The sequence below is a fragment of the Coregonus lavaretus genome (assembly GCF_964263955.1).
Source record: "Coregonus lavaretus genome assembly, chromosome: 19".
In the NCBI taxonomy this organism is placed as follows: Eukaryota; Metazoa; Chordata; class Actinopteri; order Salmoniformes; family Salmonidae; genus Coregonus; species Coregonus lavaretus.
In genome coordinates this window covers 31,458,794-31,476,976 of record NC_140006.1, presented here as the reverse complement: position 1 = coordinate 31,476,976, position 18,183 = coordinate 31,458,794, and the positions used below count along the sequence as shown (strand labels likewise).

The 18,183-nt window shown below is 43.5% G+C and overlaps 1 protein-coding gene across 1 annotated transcript; it reads left to right on the top strand.

Annotated features, from left to right (window-relative positions):
- Nucleotides 1–344: 344 nt before the first annotated feature.
- On the top strand, nucleotides 345–15,941 carry LOC311146267 (zonadhesin-like; the record flags this gene model as incomplete). The annotated part of the gene is made up of 21 exons (XM_084182763.1): nucleotides 345–363; nucleotides 1,448–1,704; nucleotides 5,024–5,576; nucleotides 5,927–6,123; nucleotides 6,229–6,609; nucleotides 6,967–7,268; nucleotides 7,458–7,723; nucleotides 8,077–8,130; nucleotides 8,249–8,386; nucleotides 8,670–8,932; nucleotides 9,036–9,120; nucleotides 9,429–9,566; nucleotides 9,927–10,189; nucleotides 10,400–10,484; nucleotides 10,577–10,694; nucleotides 10,854–10,957; nucleotides 11,762–11,970; nucleotides 12,075–12,231; nucleotides 12,494–12,873; nucleotides 15,247–15,376; nucleotides 15,808–15,941. 21 exons carry the CDS (start codon nucleotides 345–347, stop codon nucleotides 15,939–15,941), a joined length of 4,233 nt encoding a protein of 1,410 aa, XP_084038889.1.
- Nucleotides 15,942–18,183: the final 2,242 nt, after the last annotated feature.

Sequence of the window (18,183 nt, the reverse complement as noted above, 5' to 3'; positions counted from 1 at the left end):
GTAACTATGTCTCAATCAATTCGTCAATTCAATGTCTGTTTGACGCCATACACCTGACCACCCCCATTTTCTACTTTACCCGCCCACTGCTCTGGGTTTTACCTGATCAGGTGTGTGCTTCCCCCAGACCCTTATAAAAGCCTGCCCGCTCTCCTCTCCCCAGTCAGAATCAGAGTGAGACCTGACAACACTCTGAGACTCAATACTCTCCACTCTCTCTATACAGGAAGTGCAAAGAGTATTTTATCTCTAGCCTCCATAAGGGATCACAGCAAGGAGAACAGCCATGCTAGAAGGCACCTACACTGGGTTGGTGGCTACAGCAGCCCTCCTCTGCCTGCTACATGCAGGGACCACAGCAAGGTGGGTCTCACTATCATACTGTATCTCTTGGTCTAATGTCTAGCATCTAACATACTCTTAGATACTCTCTCTCTCTATCACTTTCTCTTCTTCTCCAACACACTCCCTTCCTCCCTCCATCCATCTCCTTCGGCATAGGTATCGGCTCTCTCTGTCTCTGTCTGTCTGTCTGTCTGTCTGTCTGTCTGTCTGTCTGTCTGTCTGTCTGTCTGTCTGTCTGTCTGTCTGTCTGTCTGTCTGTCTGTCTGTGTCTCTCTTTCTCTTCTGCCCACCCTTCCCTCCCTCCCTCCCTCCTCCTCCTCTCTCTCTCTCTCTCTCTCTCTCTCTCTCTCTCTCTCTCTCTCTCTCTCTCTCTCTCTCTCTCTCTCTCTCTCTCTCTCTCTCTCTCTCTCTCTCTCTCTCTCTCTCTCTCTCTCTCTCTCTCTCTCTCTCTCTCTCTCTCTCTCTCTCTCTCTCTCTCTGAATCCTACTCTTTCACTTCTATGATTACTGTCTAAATCCTTATTATGTCAACATTAGTATTAATAATACAAATGCTGAACTTTTGTTTGCAACTTGTTCTCTGATGCACCATGACATCGAGGTTATGATGTTGATATATTGATTTATAGGCAAACAAAGTGTTTTACTATGATATCCATTTCTCTCCCACTGTTTTGATTTGATCCTGATGTTGTTTTTCTTCCCTCAGCATTGAAGGTGACAGTTCATCAGTTACCAGGACAGATGCAGGTGCGAAATAGTATCAAGGACAAATAATGCTAAGCATTGTTTTGCTGTTTTTTTTCTTCAAACAACACAATGATTGCTAAAGGAAAAATGGGATTTGTCAGTAGAACTAGCAACCTATTAATCAGTCTGTTTTATAGGCTACACTTGTGTGCAGTTACACGTCCTTAATTCCAGTGTCATCCACAACACCAATTTCTTGCTACAGTAACTTTGGAGAAAAACACACCTTTATTAAAAGCCAAAACACAGAATAGGTTATTAAAAATTGTACTTGACTATTTTACTTGACTATTCTCTCTCTCTCTTTCTCTCTCTCTCTATCGCTCTCTCTCTCATGCTCTCTCTCTCTCAGGGACCTGCACTGTCCACAGCAACCCCCACTACAGCACATTTGACGGGGCCAACTTCCTCTTCGTGGGCCCCTGTACCTACGTCCTGACCTGGGTGTGCTCGCCCTCTGCGCCCTCTGAGACCCCCCTGTCCCACTTCAGTGTGGAGGTGAAGAATGAGCTGAGAGGAAACTCCTCTGTGTCTGCTGTTCAGCAGGTCAAGGTGGAAGTGGAGAACCTCAGGGTCTCCCTGCACAAGAGACAAAACCACCGGGTCATGGTGAGTACCTTATAGGTTGATATTATGAAGTTTCTGCATTATAGAATGGGTTATAATCATTTATTGGTTATAATCACTTTCACATATGATTTAGACCTTGCAAATTCCAACTGGCCATGTTAATGTTACATAATGTATCTAGACCCATAAAAATGTCCTGACTTTAGTTGTGCTTTTTGTAATTGAGTCACTGCATAATAGTGCTAAACTTAGTCACTGGGTCTAAACGTTGGATTTGAAATGGATTTGAAATGATACAATGACTATGAGGTTAAAGTGCAGACTGTCAGCTTTAATTTCAGGGTTTTTTCATATGTATTGGGTGAACCGTTTAGAAATTACATCACTTTTTGTACATAGTCCCCCCATTTTAGGGGACCAAAAGTATTGGGACAAATTCACTTACAGTATACGTGTATTAAAGTAGTAAAAAGTGTAATATTTGGTCCCATATTCATAGGACACGCAATGACTACATTAAGCTTGTGACTCTACAAATTTGTTGGATGCATTTTCTGTTTGTTTTGGTTGTGTTTCAGATTATTTTGTGCCCAATAGAAATGAATGGTAAATAATGTATTGTTCATTTTGTAGTCACTTGTATTGTAAATAAGAATAGAATATGTTTCTAAACACTTCTACATTAATGTGGATGCTACCATGATTACGGATAATCCTGAATGAATCGTGAATAATGATGAGTGAGAAAGTTACAGACGCACAAATATCATACCCCCAAGACATGCTAACCTCTCACCTTTACAATAACAGGGTTGTAGGTTGGTGGAGATCCCCATCGACTGAGGATGAGGGGTCTCCATTATGTAGATGTGTAAAAATTATCCAACCATTAAGTAGAAAATATGTTGAATAATAATAAACTACATTCATCAATCTGACTCCAATATTATGTGAATTAATGCAACAGGCCCTGTGCGTCTCTGGAGGACATAGCAAGCTAGCGAATCATTGCATCACCGACTCAGTATGACTATAATGTCTAACTTGCACCGTTATGCATTTATTAAGAGACTAGATACAAATAGCTAATCCCGGCAACCAGTATTCTAGCATTAATTTATTGAGGCAAGCAGATCAGGGATGTCAAGTTCGTACCCAAGCATGTGATATGTGTATAGTGTATATAACCACTATCAATAGACCTACTAAATTATAGGCATATAGTCAATCAAAGAATTACTCTGGAAAACTAGGATTGCATTTACTCAATTCAACAATTAGAATGTATTAGTCACAAAATAATTGACACTCAAACAATTACAGTGTACATGAAATAAATGATACATTAGAGAATAACACAGAGTAAATTACTATATCCAATAGTATACTCTTCAATTCAGTATAATCTCTAAAAGAAAAAAACTTTGTGTGTCTGATACACACAGGAGCTTGGTAGCAAGTTCTCAAAGTATGAGCGAATTCACTGCCCTTTTAACCAAATTCAAGCGGGAACGCACCCCCAACCTGAATTAACATTTCTGGGCACTTTGCTAGTGCAAACAAAAGGCAGAAACAACACACCCAGATTCTAATCTAATCAACTCAATTTGAATGTTCTGACCAGACAACAGGAATGTGCCTGATAACCAGTCAACCCAACATACAATTTCAATCCAGTCACTTTAAAAATACATCAACCAGAAAACATACAATGCAGTAAGACATATCAAAATGTGCAGCTCTATATAAGCTCTTGAAACAAACCAAACACAACAATTAAATTCACACAGTAACATTAATTTAGTCATCACACCTCTCCTGGCGTCAGTGACCCCAGGACTTCTGGGGGAACGTCTCTTCATCGAGATTGCCACAGATAAGGTTTCTCTCCCGTGAAATGCAAATTTACAGCCATTTATCCAGACAATGCCAATGACCCTCTGTAACTTTCTCACTCATCATTATTCACGATTCATTCAGGATTATCCGTAATCATTGTAGCATCAACATTAATGTAGAAGTGTTTAGAAACATATTATATTCTTATTTACAATACAAGTACCTCCAAAATGAACAATACATTATTTACCATTAATTTCTATTGGGCACAAAATAATCTGAAACACAACCAAAACAAACAGCAAATGCATCCAACAATACTTTTGGTCCCCTAAAATATACAGCCATTTATCTATGTACAAAAAGTGCTGTAATTTCTAAACAGTTCATCCAATATGGATATATATATTACCCATATACTACCCACCACTGTGACCTGTACACTCTTGTTGGCTGGTCCTCACTACATATTCATTGCCAAACCCACTGGCTCCAGGTCATCTATAAATCACTGCTAGGCAAATCCCCGCCTTATCTCATTGGTCACCATAGCAACACCCACCCGTAGTATGCGCTCCAGCAGGTATATCTCACTGGTCATCCCCAAAGCCAACACCTCCTTTGGCTGCCATTCATTCCAGTTCTCTGCTGCCAATGACTGGAACTATTTGCAAAAATCTCTGAAGCTGGAGACTCTTATCTCCCTCACTAACTTTAAGCATCAGTTGTCAGAGCACCTTACCGATCACTGCACCTGTACACAGCCCATCTGAAATTAGCCCACCCAACTACCTCATCCCCATATTGTTATTTATTTTGCTCATTTGCACCCCAGTATCTCTATTTGCACATCATCTCTTGCACATCTATCATTCCAGTGTTATTACTAAATTTGTATTATTTTGCACTATGGCCTATTTATTGCCTTACCTCCATAACTTGCTACATTTGCACACACTGTATATATATTTTCTGTTGTATTTTTGACTTTATGTTTTGTTTACCCCATATGTAACTCTGTGTTGTTGTTTTTTATCGCACTGCTTTGCTTTATCTTGGCCAGGTCGCAGTTGTAAATGAGAACTTGTTCTCAACTGGTTTACCTGGTTAAATAAAGGTGAAATAAAAATAAATAAATAAATACCCTCATAATCATTATATCATTGCAAATCCAAACTGCTGAAGTACAGAGCCAAAACAATTTTAAAAAATTGTCACTGTCCCAATTATTTTGGAGCTCATCTGCTGTTTCCATGAACTGATTATCTGAAAAAGTATTTACAATACAACTAAGTTCAGATAAGTTCAAAGTTCGGTTACACAATAATGTACAATAATATGAAACCTTATCAGGTTTTTCAAAGTTTTATGGGCCATTAGGGCATTAGTATTTTGTCCCCTATTCCAAAGTATTGAACACCTTGATCCAGTAAATATTTACTACATACTACCGTAGATGTGCGAACGGCAAAGAAAGACCAAAGTCTTTCAAGCACACTAATCTGTATCATTTTTTCAGGTCAACGGCATTTGGAGGAAACTCCCTCTGAGTCTCAATGGTGGCACTGTTAACATCCGAGGCAACGCCGCTTCCGTCGTCGTGGAGACAAACTTCAACCTTTTTGTATCCTACGACGATGCCGGTGCTGTCCACATCACCGTTCCCGTATCGTACTCCGGTAAAGTCTGCGGCATGTGCGGGAACTTCAACCACCTGAGAGACGATGATTACCGCACGCCTGGCAGTTCCGAGGCCGCAGACTCTACCACATTCGGCCAGAGCAGGCAGAGCGAGGCCTGTGACTTGACCGTCGTCCCCCAAGAGTGTCCACCAACTGAGGAGGCGGAGTATGCCAGCGAGCCATACTGTGGGTCCCTGGTCTCCAGGCATGGGCCTTTTTCTGGCTGCCAGTCTGTCTTGGGAGCAGAGAGCTACTTCCGGAGCTGTGTGGCGGGGATGTGTGGAGCGGGTGGTGACCCAGAGGTGCTGTGTGAAGCCCTGCAGTCCTACTCTGATATGTGCCTCAAGGCCGGGGTGCTCGTACCAGCCTGGAGGAACTCGACTATGTGTCGTAAGTTGTTTTATGTTTTCCTATTTTGACCTTCCTGTTGTAGTAAACAGTTTGCTCTTATTAACTGGTGAAGTTGGAGACAACTTGATGATGATGATGATGATGATGGTGGTGGTGGTGGTGATGATGATGATGGTGGTGGTGGTGATGATGATGGTGGTGGTGATGATGATGGTGATGATGGTGATGATGATGATGGTGGTGGTGATGATGATGATGATGATGATGATGATGATGATGATGATGATGGTGGTGGTGATGATGATGGTGGTGGTTGTGATGATGATGATAGCCATCTTTTACACCATGACCAGACTTTTGTCTCATCTCTCTTTCTCTACCTCCCCCAGCCCTGGAGTGTGGTGTGAACAGCCACTACAATGCCTGTGCTAAGGGCTGCCCTGAGGTCTGCGCCAGCATGGATACCCAAGGGGCGTGTGGGAGCTGTGAGGAGAGGTGTGAGTGTGACCCAGGCTTCAAGCTCAGCGGGGGAAGTTGTGTCCCTGCAGAGGACTGCGGCTGCTGGATAAAGGGAGAACACTATGAAGTAGGGAATGGCTTTAGGTGGAGAGCAAAATATTAACACACACACACAGACAGACAGACAGAGAATGTTCATGTTCATCAATCTCTTTTCTTCACTCTTTTCTAGAGAGGAGTGACATTCATGGAAGGCGAGTGTGATCGTGTGTGCCAGTGTATGGGTGGGGACAGACTCCAGTGTGCTGCTTCCTCCTGCATGGCCGACGAGGTGTGCAAGGTCAAAGAGGGGGTCAAAGGTTGCTTTCCCTCCAGCCCGGCCACCTGCCACGTCTATGGAGACCCCCACTATATCACCTTCGACGGCAAGGCATACACCTTCCAGGGGGGCTGCAGCTACACCCTGGCCAAGACATGCGGCACACACACACCCGTCCAGTTCTCAGTGACAGGCCAGAACTGGAACCCCAAGAACGAGAGCAGTGCCAAGCTGGGCGCAGTGGTTCTGGAGACAAGGGGTCTGCATGTGAAGATGGAAAACTACAGTGCCACTGTAAGCATGAAAACTACAACATTTTGAAATAATCTTAGCATGTATTACTGACTCATTGGACTTTACCCTCCCATTAAGCCTTCCCCATTGTCCTGTATTGTCTTGGCATGACAGGTCAAATACACTTTATGTAGACTAGTAGTACAGAATGTAACTATGCCTATACATTATATGTCTTTATTTGTATTTGTGACAGTTCAGTGTACTTTAGTGTCTACAATTTGACCAATGAGATAGTGGAGACATACATTACTCCAACAACAATTCAATTTAATTCAGTTCAGTTCTACTGTCATCTATTTTACTTGGCTCCACTCTACGTTACTCTACCCTACCCTTCCCTACTCTCCACTGTAGGTGAACCATGTTTGGCAGCATCTTCCTGTTACAGTAAACGGCACATATGGCATGGTGAAGGTGTACAAGAAGAAGCAGTACACTGTCATGGAGACGACCTTTGGCCTCCGGATCCTGCTGGACGACCAGAGCAGGCTTTTCCTGCAGCTGGACGAGCGCTACAAGGGTGAGATGTGCGGCCTGTGTGGTACCTACTCCGACGACCAGGGGGATGACTTCCTGACCCCTAACAGCACCAAACCCGAGAACAACGTGGTCACATTCGCCAACAGCTGGAGAGTGAATAGTCCGGAGGACGATCGGTGAGTTGGTTGAATGTTTTGAACCATAACGGTAACGTACATGGTCATTCGGTTTGTAGTGAATGACCATATCCGGCGCATAATCTGAAGTGCGGAACCGTCATTGTATCATTAACACTATTCTATGACCATATCAACAAATCCAGTACATAACACCACTGATCTCCTCTCCTTTCCCTTCTACCCTAGCTGTGTTGCCTCCCCCCCTGCCCCCCAATCATGTGACTCCCATTTGGATGACCAGGGCTACCGGGAGTGTTCCAAGCTGCTGCGCGAAGCCTTCAAGCCCTGCCACCCCTTCGTCCACCCCACACCCTACATCGACAGCTGTGTGTCTGACCACTGTGCCTCCGGCGGGAACATGCATGTGACATGTGACTCCCTGAGGTCCTATGTGACCACCTGCCAAGTGGCCAATGTGATCCTTCCGCCCTGGTGGAACGACACCGCCTGTGGTGAGTGTGGTATGGTGGTGTTGTTTTTATAATGATGATGATGATGATGATGATGGATTGGGTTTAGAGCCAATCTTTAGGTTTTAATCTAATTTACATTTGGTTATGGACCCACTACTACGGTGAGGCTGTCCTAATATGAACACCGTACTATGATTGTATGGAGGTTGCTCACCCCATCCATCATCATACACTTTGCCTTTTGCTGTAGTCTTCAACTTGGATCCTTCATTCTTCTTTTTCCTCCCCTCCCCCCTCCTTCTCTTACTTTGCCCTTTCTCACATCCACCTGAACCTGAGGCTTGTGTAATGTGTTCCTGTGAAAACCCCTGTTGTCTGTCTTATTATTGCAGATAGTCTAGCTGACCCTCCCACAATACCACCAGTTACTACACCTGACAAGGAACGTAAGAACCTTGACCACATTATTTTTTTTAGCAAATTGATCAATGGCAGCATTCCCATTCCTTTGATACCAGCTGGTTCATTTGGTGACTGAGTTTTCTATGGTTCTGCCTCCTAAAGTTTGTCCTCTAGACTGCAACTTTGACAACAGCGAGTGTTGGTGGGAGCAAATTGTTCAGGACAGTTTTGATTGGAGGAGACAGAGAGGCCCAACACCCTCTGACCTCACAGGGCCAACCCAGGACCATACCACAGGAGGTGAGAGATTACATGGTTGTGACAAAAAAATGAAATTACCTACCACACCCAGATCCAATCTCAACGTTCAAATGGGCATCAGTCACTGTTTCTGAGATTGCACATTATTCAATGAATGCGTCAATACATGGTTGTAGCCTATTGACTTGTACAAACAGTGATACATAAATACCTGTCTACATACTGTAGAGGACACCATAGACACCATAGAAGCAAGCCATTTCAGAGCTAATATGCTGGGAGTCATGATGTTAAAGAGTGTCTGTGTGCATTGGTTGGTCAGGTGGCTCCTACATGTACATCGAGGGTGACGGTGTGTCCCACGGAGACTCTGCCCGTATGATGAGCCCTAAGTGCCAAAACGGGCCGGGCCAATACTGCCTGCGCTTCTGGTACCACATGTATGGACAAGCCACGGCCATGGCTCTCAATGTCTACCAGCTTGACCAGCACAACAGAAACAAAAAACTGTGGTCCAAAGCCAACAACCAGGGCTCCACATGGTATCCGGCAGAAGTGGATATTATTATTGATGGGTCATTCAAGGTAGGAGAAGGTTAACTAGAGGGTTAACTAGTGTGAAAAGATTGTGGTTTTACAAAGAGAGGGGAGATTGTTTTTCATCCAACACAAAACGTCTCTGTTTCAGATCATCATGGAGGGAATCCGAGGCTCTGACCCTCGGTCTGACGTGGCATTTGATGACGTCTCCATCCACTATGAATCATGCTCAGGTGAGCTTTTTAATTATCATAGGGACACATGCTTTATCCAATCCCTGAATGTCCGATAAGAAAACGTTCACCCTTTATGACCAATGCCATTCCTTTGCTTCATCTGGCAGGTTCTTCGATTGGTGGTATTAGTGGAGCTTCAGTTCCGTCCTCAGTTGATGGAGGAGTTGCCCCACACCCAGGTACATAACATTATAGACTCATCTTCTTATGGAAGATACATTTTTCTCTATGGTACTTCAGAATAACGTATTACAATTTTAGACTCATGTTGACGTTTACAAATGTTTCTAATGTTCTCCGTTCAGTCTGCAACTTCGATTGCGCTTTCGAGCAGGACCTCTGCGGTTTTACCCAGCTAATGACTGACGTTTTTGATTGGACAAGGCACAGTGGCTCCACTCCCACTGCCATGACTGGGCCATCAGCTGACCACACAAAAGGAAGTAGGTGTTCGGAGGACGTGTTTGGCTTGGCAGTGACTGGACCCAGGTTTGAGTCCCGGTCGGTGCTACCCCCTGAATGTGCACCAATATGCTTATTGTTGGACATTGTAATGCTTTTTAATGCATTGTAATGGTTGAAAAATCTCCAAAACTCAAACAACAGACCTGAAAGTCCAAATTGGGTTGAACGACTTACCCTTAACTATTTCTTCTGCTCCATTAACCTCAATGGCTATATGGTTAGAGGTACACCCTTACATAAACAACCTGACCTGTCCCATTGCTGTTAGAACCCCTAATAAAATCTAAAGGAATATAATGTGACCCCATCTCTAATCTACTTTCACCTATAATCTGCAGGTCCATTTGGTCACTACTTGTACATCGAGGCCAACAGTGTGTCTAACGGAGACACGGCTCGCCTCCTCAGCTCTGAGTGTTCTGACCCCGGTCCTCAGTGTCTGCAGTTCTGGTACCACATGTCTGGCTCGGCCGAGACCATGGGTCTGCACGTCTACCTGCTCCAGGACCGCTACGCGGACGGGGTGTGGGGAAAGAGGAACAACCAGGGAGACTCATGGCAACAGGCTCAGGTGGATCTGATGACCACTGGACCTTTCCAGGTGAGGTAGTGGTGTGACCTTGGTCTTGGTGTAGCCCCTGGCCTTTCCCACCCTCTATGTTGTAATTTAAAGACTAGTTTGGACTAGCTCGGACTTGTGTACTACTGTTCATCCAGAGGCCCTTTTGACAAAATGTGCTTACTTTACCTGTTTGTTATATATCAGTTTGCTATTATGAATTTTTCCCCTTGGCTATTACTTTGATCTCAGATCATCTTCGAGGGCCACAGAGGCACCACTGATCAGTCCGACGTGACTATAGATGATGTATCTCTGCATCGTGGACGCTGTGCAGGTAAGGGTCACTCCCTCCATAGTTCATATTGGTCAAAAACACAACCATGTTTGGGGTCATTGTCATAATTTGGATATTCTTTTATCTCCTAGACTTGATTAAGCAACCAACAACAACAGAGAAACCTGTACGCCCTCCAGTGGACAACTCCACCAATGCACCACCACCAGCTCCAACTACTGCAAGACCTGAACCACCCACAACAGCTAGGCCAGAATCACCAACAACTGCAAGACCAGAAACACTAAGACCAACAACTGCTAGACCAGAAACACCAAGACCAACAACTGAAAGACCACAACCACCTAGACCGACAAATGAAAGACCACGACCACCTAGACCAACAACTGAAAGACCACAACCACCTAGACCAACAACTGAAAGACCACGACCACCTAGACCGACAACTGAAAGACCACGACCCCCAAGACCAACAACTGAAAGACCACAACCACCTAGACCGACAAATGAAAGACCACGACCACCTAGACCAACAACTGAAAGACCACAACCACCTAGACCAACAACTGAAAGACCACGACCACCTAGACCGACAACTGAAAGACCACGACCCCCAAGACCAACAACTGAAAGACCACGACCACCTAGACCAACAACTGAAAGACCACAACCACCTAGACCAACAACTGAAAGACCACGACCACCTAGACCAACAACTGAAAGACCACGACCCCCAAGGCCAACAACTGAAAGACCACAACCCCCAAGACCAACAACTGAAAGACCACGACCACCTAGACCAACAACTGAAAGACCACGACCCCCAAGGCCAACAACTGAAAGACCACAACCACCTAGACCAACAACTGAAAGACCACGACCCCCAAGGCCAACAACTGAAAGACCACAACCACCTAGACCAACAACTGAAAGACCACGACCACCAAGACCAACAACTGAAAGACCACGACCACCTAGACCAACAACTGAAAGACCACGACCACCAAGACCAACAACTGAGAGACCACGATCCCCAAGACTGACAACTGAAGGACCAAGACCACCTAGACCAACAACGGAAAGACCACAACTGCCCCCAACAGCAAGACCAAGTAAGTCTTTGTGTCCTTCTATAACACAAAGTTAAAATCTTCATTCATCACATAACCCTCCTTTAAAACAAGTTTTATACAATCTGTCTTTTACAAATGGAAAGACACTAAGTACAAGGGAAATGTAATCTCTGTACTTATACTTGCAGTCAGTGTGATATATATTCTATACACTCAACATCGTATTTGTTATTTGCTCTCCAGCGCCATCTTGCCCAAAGAACAGCCATTACATCCCCTGCATCTCCGCCTGCCAGCCCACCTGTAAGCACCTCCATGGCCCGCCCGACTGCCGCGCTGACGAGCCCTGCGTACAGGGTTGTGTATGTGAAGACGGCTTTGTGCTCAGACAGAGGGTGTGTGTGCCCATCCAGCAGTGTGGCTGTGTGGGCAGCAATGGCAACAGCCATCATGTGAGTAACCCAGCACAAAATGATTAACTGTTTTTATATGTAGCTACCTAGTTATATGTGTAACATGTGCAGTGTAATAACTTTAATGATGTATTTGATTTCAGTTTAAAGAGAACTGGTACACCGAGCACTGCCATCAAAAGTGTGAGTGTGATGAAGGCGATGGTCTGGGGGAGATTGACTGCGACGATGAAGATGGGTGTGATGGGGATGCCGTCTGTCTTCAGAATGAAGCTGGACAGTATTTCTGCAAGTCAACAGGTATAGGCCACACTTGATTCTCAACGAACTGGCTTAATGGGCTGGGGAAATGTTTGCCTGCGCTACAGACGGCTATATAGGTCCGCTAATACAGGACTAGTAAAGGCCCAGTGCACTACTTTTGGGAAATACATTTCTGTTCAAAAAATTAAATATGTACTTTTTTTATTATGATTTTTAGGGGGTGCTGCAGCACCCTCAGCACCCCTACGTCCCGCGGCTATGCCTATGCACTAATGATGTCCCTACTGTTGCCTTCCAGACTTCAGCGAGTGCACTATCAATGGAGACTCAGAGTACAGAACGTTTGACAACATGAAGCACGACTTTGAGGGCAGAAACTCCTACATTCTGGTCCAGACCACAGGCCTGTCCAAGAACCAGCCAGATGTCTACATCGAGGCCATCATTGAGATCGTCAACCAGGATGGTGTTGACAGTCATGGTGACAGTAGCCATGGTGACAGTAGTCATGGTGATAGCAGTGATGAGGATGACAAGCATAAAGACAGCAAGGAAAAGGACAGCAATGACGACAGCCATGACGACAGCAAAGAGAATGACAACCGTCTGCGACTCAGAGGGCTGAAGATCAGAGTCTATAACCACACAGTGGAGTTCAGAAACAACAGGAAACTTGTTGTAAGTATTCCAGACATATACAGTGGGGAGAACAAGTATTTGATACACTGCCTAATTTGCAGGGTTTCCTACTTACAAAGCATGTAGAGGTCTGTAATTTTTTATCATAGGTACACTTCAACTGTGAGAGACGGAATCTAAAACAAAAATCCAGAAAATCATATTGTATGATTTTTAAGTAATTTATTTGCATTTTATTGCATGACATAAGTATTTGATACATCAGAAAAGCAGAACTTAATATTTGGTACAGAAACCTTTGTTTGCATTTACAGAGATCATACGTTTCCTGTAGGTCTTGACCAGATTTGCACACACTGCAGCAGGGATTTTGGCCCAATCCTCCATACAGACCTTCTCCAGATCCTTGAGGTTTCGGGTCTGTCGCTGGGCAATACGTACTTTCAGCTCCCTCCAAAGATTTTCTATTGGGTTCAGGTCTGGAGACTGGCTAGGCCACTCCAGGACCTTGAGATGCTTCTTACGGAGCCACTCCTTAGTTGCCCTGGCTGTGTGTTTCGGGTCATTGTCATGCTAGAAGACCAAGCCACGACCCATCTTCAATGCTCTTACTGAGGGAAGGAGGTTGTTGGCCAAGATCTCGCGATACATGGCCCCATCCATCCTCCCCTCAATACGGTGCAGTCGTCCTGTCCCCTTTGCAGAAAAGCATCCCCAAAGAATGATGTTTCCACCTCCATGCTTCACGGTTGGGATGGTGTTCTTGGGGTTGTACTCATCCTTCTTCTTCCTCCAAACACGGCGAGTGGAGTTTAGACCAAAAAGCTCAATTTTTGTCTCATCAGACCACATGACCTTCTCCCATTCCTCCTCTGGATCATCCAGATGGTCATTGGCAAACTTCAGATGGGCCTCGACATGCGCTGGCTAGAGCAGGGGGACCTTGCGTGCGCTGCAGGCTTTTATTACACTGCACATGGTTCCAGCTCTCTTCAGGTCATTGACCAGGTCCTGCCGTGTAGTTCTGGGCTGATCCCTCACCTTCCTCATGATCATTGATGCCCCACGAGGTGAGATCTTGCATGGAGCCCCAGACCGAGGGTGATTGACCGTCATCTTGAACTTCTTCCATTTTCTAATAATTGCGCCAACAGTTGTTGCCTTCTCACCAAGCTGCTTGCCTATTGTCCTGTAGCCCATCCCAACCTTGTGCAGGTCTACAATTTTATCCCTGATGTCCTTACACAGCTCTCTGGTCTTGGCCATTGTGGAGAGGTTGGAGTCTGTTTGATTGAGTGTGTGGACAGGTGTCTTTTATACAGGTAACGAGTTCAAACAGGTGCAGTTAATACAGGTAATGAGTGGAGAACAGGAGGGCTTCTTAAAGAAAAACGGTTCTTACTGGTTGGTAGGTGATCAAATACTTATGTCATGCAATAAAATGCAAATGAATTATTTAAAAATCATACAATGTGATTTTCTGGATTTTTGTTTTCGATTCTGTCTCTCACAGTTGAAGTGTACCTATGATAAAAATTACAGACCTCTACATGCTTTGTAAGTAGGAAAACCTGCAAAATCGGCAGTGTATCAAATACTTGTTCTCCCCACTGTACGTTATGTAAAATGGCAAGTATAAGGCTATTCATAGCCTGTACTTCTCTTTATACATTATTTATAACGGCCTTTCTGGGGGTTTTCATCCTCAGCGTTTTGTAATCAGTTGCCCCATGTCATATTGAACACATCTCTGAAACATTATCTCTGTCTACGTGTTATAATTGTTACAGGGTGTGTGTGCACGTGTGAGCGTGCGTGGCAGAACCATGCACAGACCTTTGGTAGGGCAAGTGTTCAAAATGAAAAAGGCAAAATAAAACAACATTTAACTTGATTTCATTTCAGTTTGTTCTGCTGCTGACATCTGCTTCTTACTAACAAGCAGTCGAATTGCCTCATTCTTTGTCCCTAACAGTGCGAGACACACGTGACAGATCTAACTCAAAAGTAGCCTCCTACCAGTATTCAAGTCTCCCCGTCTGGTGCCCGCAGCCAGTAGCCACTGCATGCAAGTCAGATGAGTGCAGTCTGGGGCGGGAGGGCGGGGAGGTGTATAATATTCTGAGATTCAAGAGTTTACGAAATTAGCTAGATTGATGTGCAATTCGTTACCTTTAAAATGTAAACGAAAAATGAAAAGAGAAAAAAAAATCCATGAGCTGCAAGGGCACTTTTTCATAGGAGGGCAAAAGGGCAGGCAATCCGGCACTGGTTGAGCCTTATCTGTGCAGTATCAGATAAATGGTTCATGACTGGCTTATAGTACACTCTGAACTTCAGAGGAATGCAGGACTAGTCATATATCATATTTTCACTTCTTCGCTTGCTCTCTCTTTCTCTCCCTCTCTCTAGGTGGATGGTAGGAGCACTCGTGCCCCTGTCTCACCAGCAGGGGGTCTGAGGATTCTGGAGCGCTCCTCACGTATCTACCTGAAGACAGACTTCGGCCTCTCTGTGGAGTTTGATGGAGACAGCAGAGCAGGTAACACCACTGTTATATTACAGCCAAAGGAGAGTTTGAATAAGTGGTATCTCACCAGTCTCTCTAATGATAGGACAGTAAGACAGCTGTACAGACAGAGTTTATTACACAATATTATCGTCATCATTGACACCTTTTTTCATAGCTTGGTGAACATGTGGTAACAAGACAACATATCACTCCAAACACATCTGTGTATGATGTGTTTTAAAATGTAATATTTACGATATGCTATAGATAATGTAATGTATGCTTTATGATATACAGTAAACTGCTTTATGATATACAGTAAACTGCTTTATGATATGCAGTAAACTGCTTTATGATATGCAGTAAACTGCTTTATGATATACAGTAAACTGCTTTATGATATACAGTAAACTGCATTATGATATGCAGTAAACTGACATCCATGTGTTTATTTTCTGTAGAGATCATCCTGCCCCACACCTACAAGATGAGGGTGGGCGGCCTGTGTGGCAACTTTGACGGCAAGAAGAAAAACGACATGATGAAGCCCGACAGTAACCAGGCCAAGAGCATGAAGGAGTTCGGAGAGAGCTAGAGAGTGACGGAGGACGGACTGAGCATAACGTGGAGGTATGGAGTCACAGAGACCAGTACTAGATGCCACTACCATGTTATTGTCTGTGATATAATGTGTAAAGTGTAAAGTAAGGCATCCATATTAGGAACTCCCTCAGATGTCACTCCTCATTTAACTTTTTTTAGAATCTCAAGTTTCACTTTAATTATCTCTCTACCAAGCAGAGAGATTTGACTTATTGGGGAACATTTGACTTATATAGTCATTCTTATTTTTTATTGATAGTAAATGTTACATATTTAAAGAGCACCAACACCAAGACTGACTGCTCGTTCTTTGATGTTTTCAGAGGATCATCTTCCCTTCGTAACTTTGCCTATGGCCAGTGACCTGACCTCCATGCCTCAAGACCATTGACTGTGTAATATTCTTCTCATAGGCAGACACTTTCCTTCCTACAATGGACGCAGTGTATTTGGAAACACTTGGTTTAAAAAAAAGCTTGGGTTTTTGTGGACTGTACGGAAAATGGGTCAATTAAGTATTCTACTTCTTCTATATGACTGTTGGTTTAAATCCTGTTGTTACTGCAGCTTATGACCCACCTGTGTGCCTTCTTAGATCTCTTACAGTAGGTTATTTGCACAGTTCACCTAATCAATGCACACAAGTTACATATTTGTGTATTACTGCTAATGTGTACTGTATATTCAAAAGCCCACATTCCCTTAGCTTTAGGCTGATGTCCAATAGTTCAGTGAATGTAATGTGCAATATTACTGTATGATAATAGAAAACTAAGTGTTTTAGCTGATGTTTCATCCCACTGAATGTAAGTTTTATTTCTTGAATTATATATCCATGATTAATATGAATTTTATGAGATCTTATAAATAATAAATAATTATTCACACTGCTCCGATTCTGTATGTGTTGAAAGCAATAGGGCAGTCGAGTTTAAATAGGGGACAACAAAAAAGCCATGGTTGTAACCCACGTGACTTGACCTAGAAAAATCCTTGGACCCTGGGTATGGTGTATTATTTATTGTCTCAATCAGTCTGGTCATGTGTGTCTCCATTGTTCTAGTCAGAGGAAATACACACCATTCCTTACATGTCAAACACTAACCAATAATGAAAAGAATGTTCTTGTTACTAAACCATTAGACGCCACTTTGACTTTTAGGGAAGCAGATACGACTGTGGTGTCAAGTCTGAGGTAATAGGATATCACCAACCTCTCTATGGAAAATATGTGTTTGTGTGCCTAACAAACAATGGGATTACTCAATCTGTGTTTGTCTGCATACGTGTGCGTCCGTGTGTATGATTGACAGTGTATTCATTCATACCCACATAAATGAACGTTCACCACATTTGGCTGTAAGACAGTAGGATGGATGGGTCTACCGTACACATCGTGCTTCTGATGCTGTTTCTGCTTCACTATACACAGGGGACCTTGCCAACAGGTAGGGAACAAAGGGAAAGGACAGTTATTGACATACAATCTATTTACTTGTTGTTTTTCATTAGAATATTGGGTTATATTAGACATCATTTTGAAATGTTTATTGTTTGTTGATGGTTCCTCCTAAAGATCTGATGGGTGTGGACAGAAAATATGATTTAACTTGATAGCCAATGTTGATATTCTAAAAAGATTGATACAATGTTTCAAGGCCCAAGATACGATAATCACATATCAAAAGTGTAGTCCATTATTACATGACATAAGATAACATCGTTTTGTGTTATAACAATAATATATCACTTTTCTCTTAGTGATCAGAATAATCTGTGACCATATCTATATAATTTACAAGGCAAACATCTGGGTTTAGTCTATTTTTCATCTTCAAAATATGAGATCATAGCAAAGGTGCAAATCAGTGTAAGGAATGTTGACTAGTCTGATAAGTGAATAGCTTGATACTCGAGACCTCACGTCTAGACGGAAAAATGTCGCTATAACACTGAACTTGTTGTTGTGTGGGTTTGGTGGTGACAAGCATGTCACATCTCTTTAATATAGCTTGTGTTGTGTGGGTGTCTGTCTGGATGTTAGCCCAAATGTCAGTCAACTGCCTTACTATACAATGAGCACACACTACTAACACAAGATATGATTTAAAGGGATGTGTCATCATTTAGATTGTGTTCACTGTCTTCTCTCTGTCGTTACAGCTATCTCTCCAAACCATACGACAGCTACTCAGACTGACTACAGCCCTGTGAACGCATCCCACCCAACTACC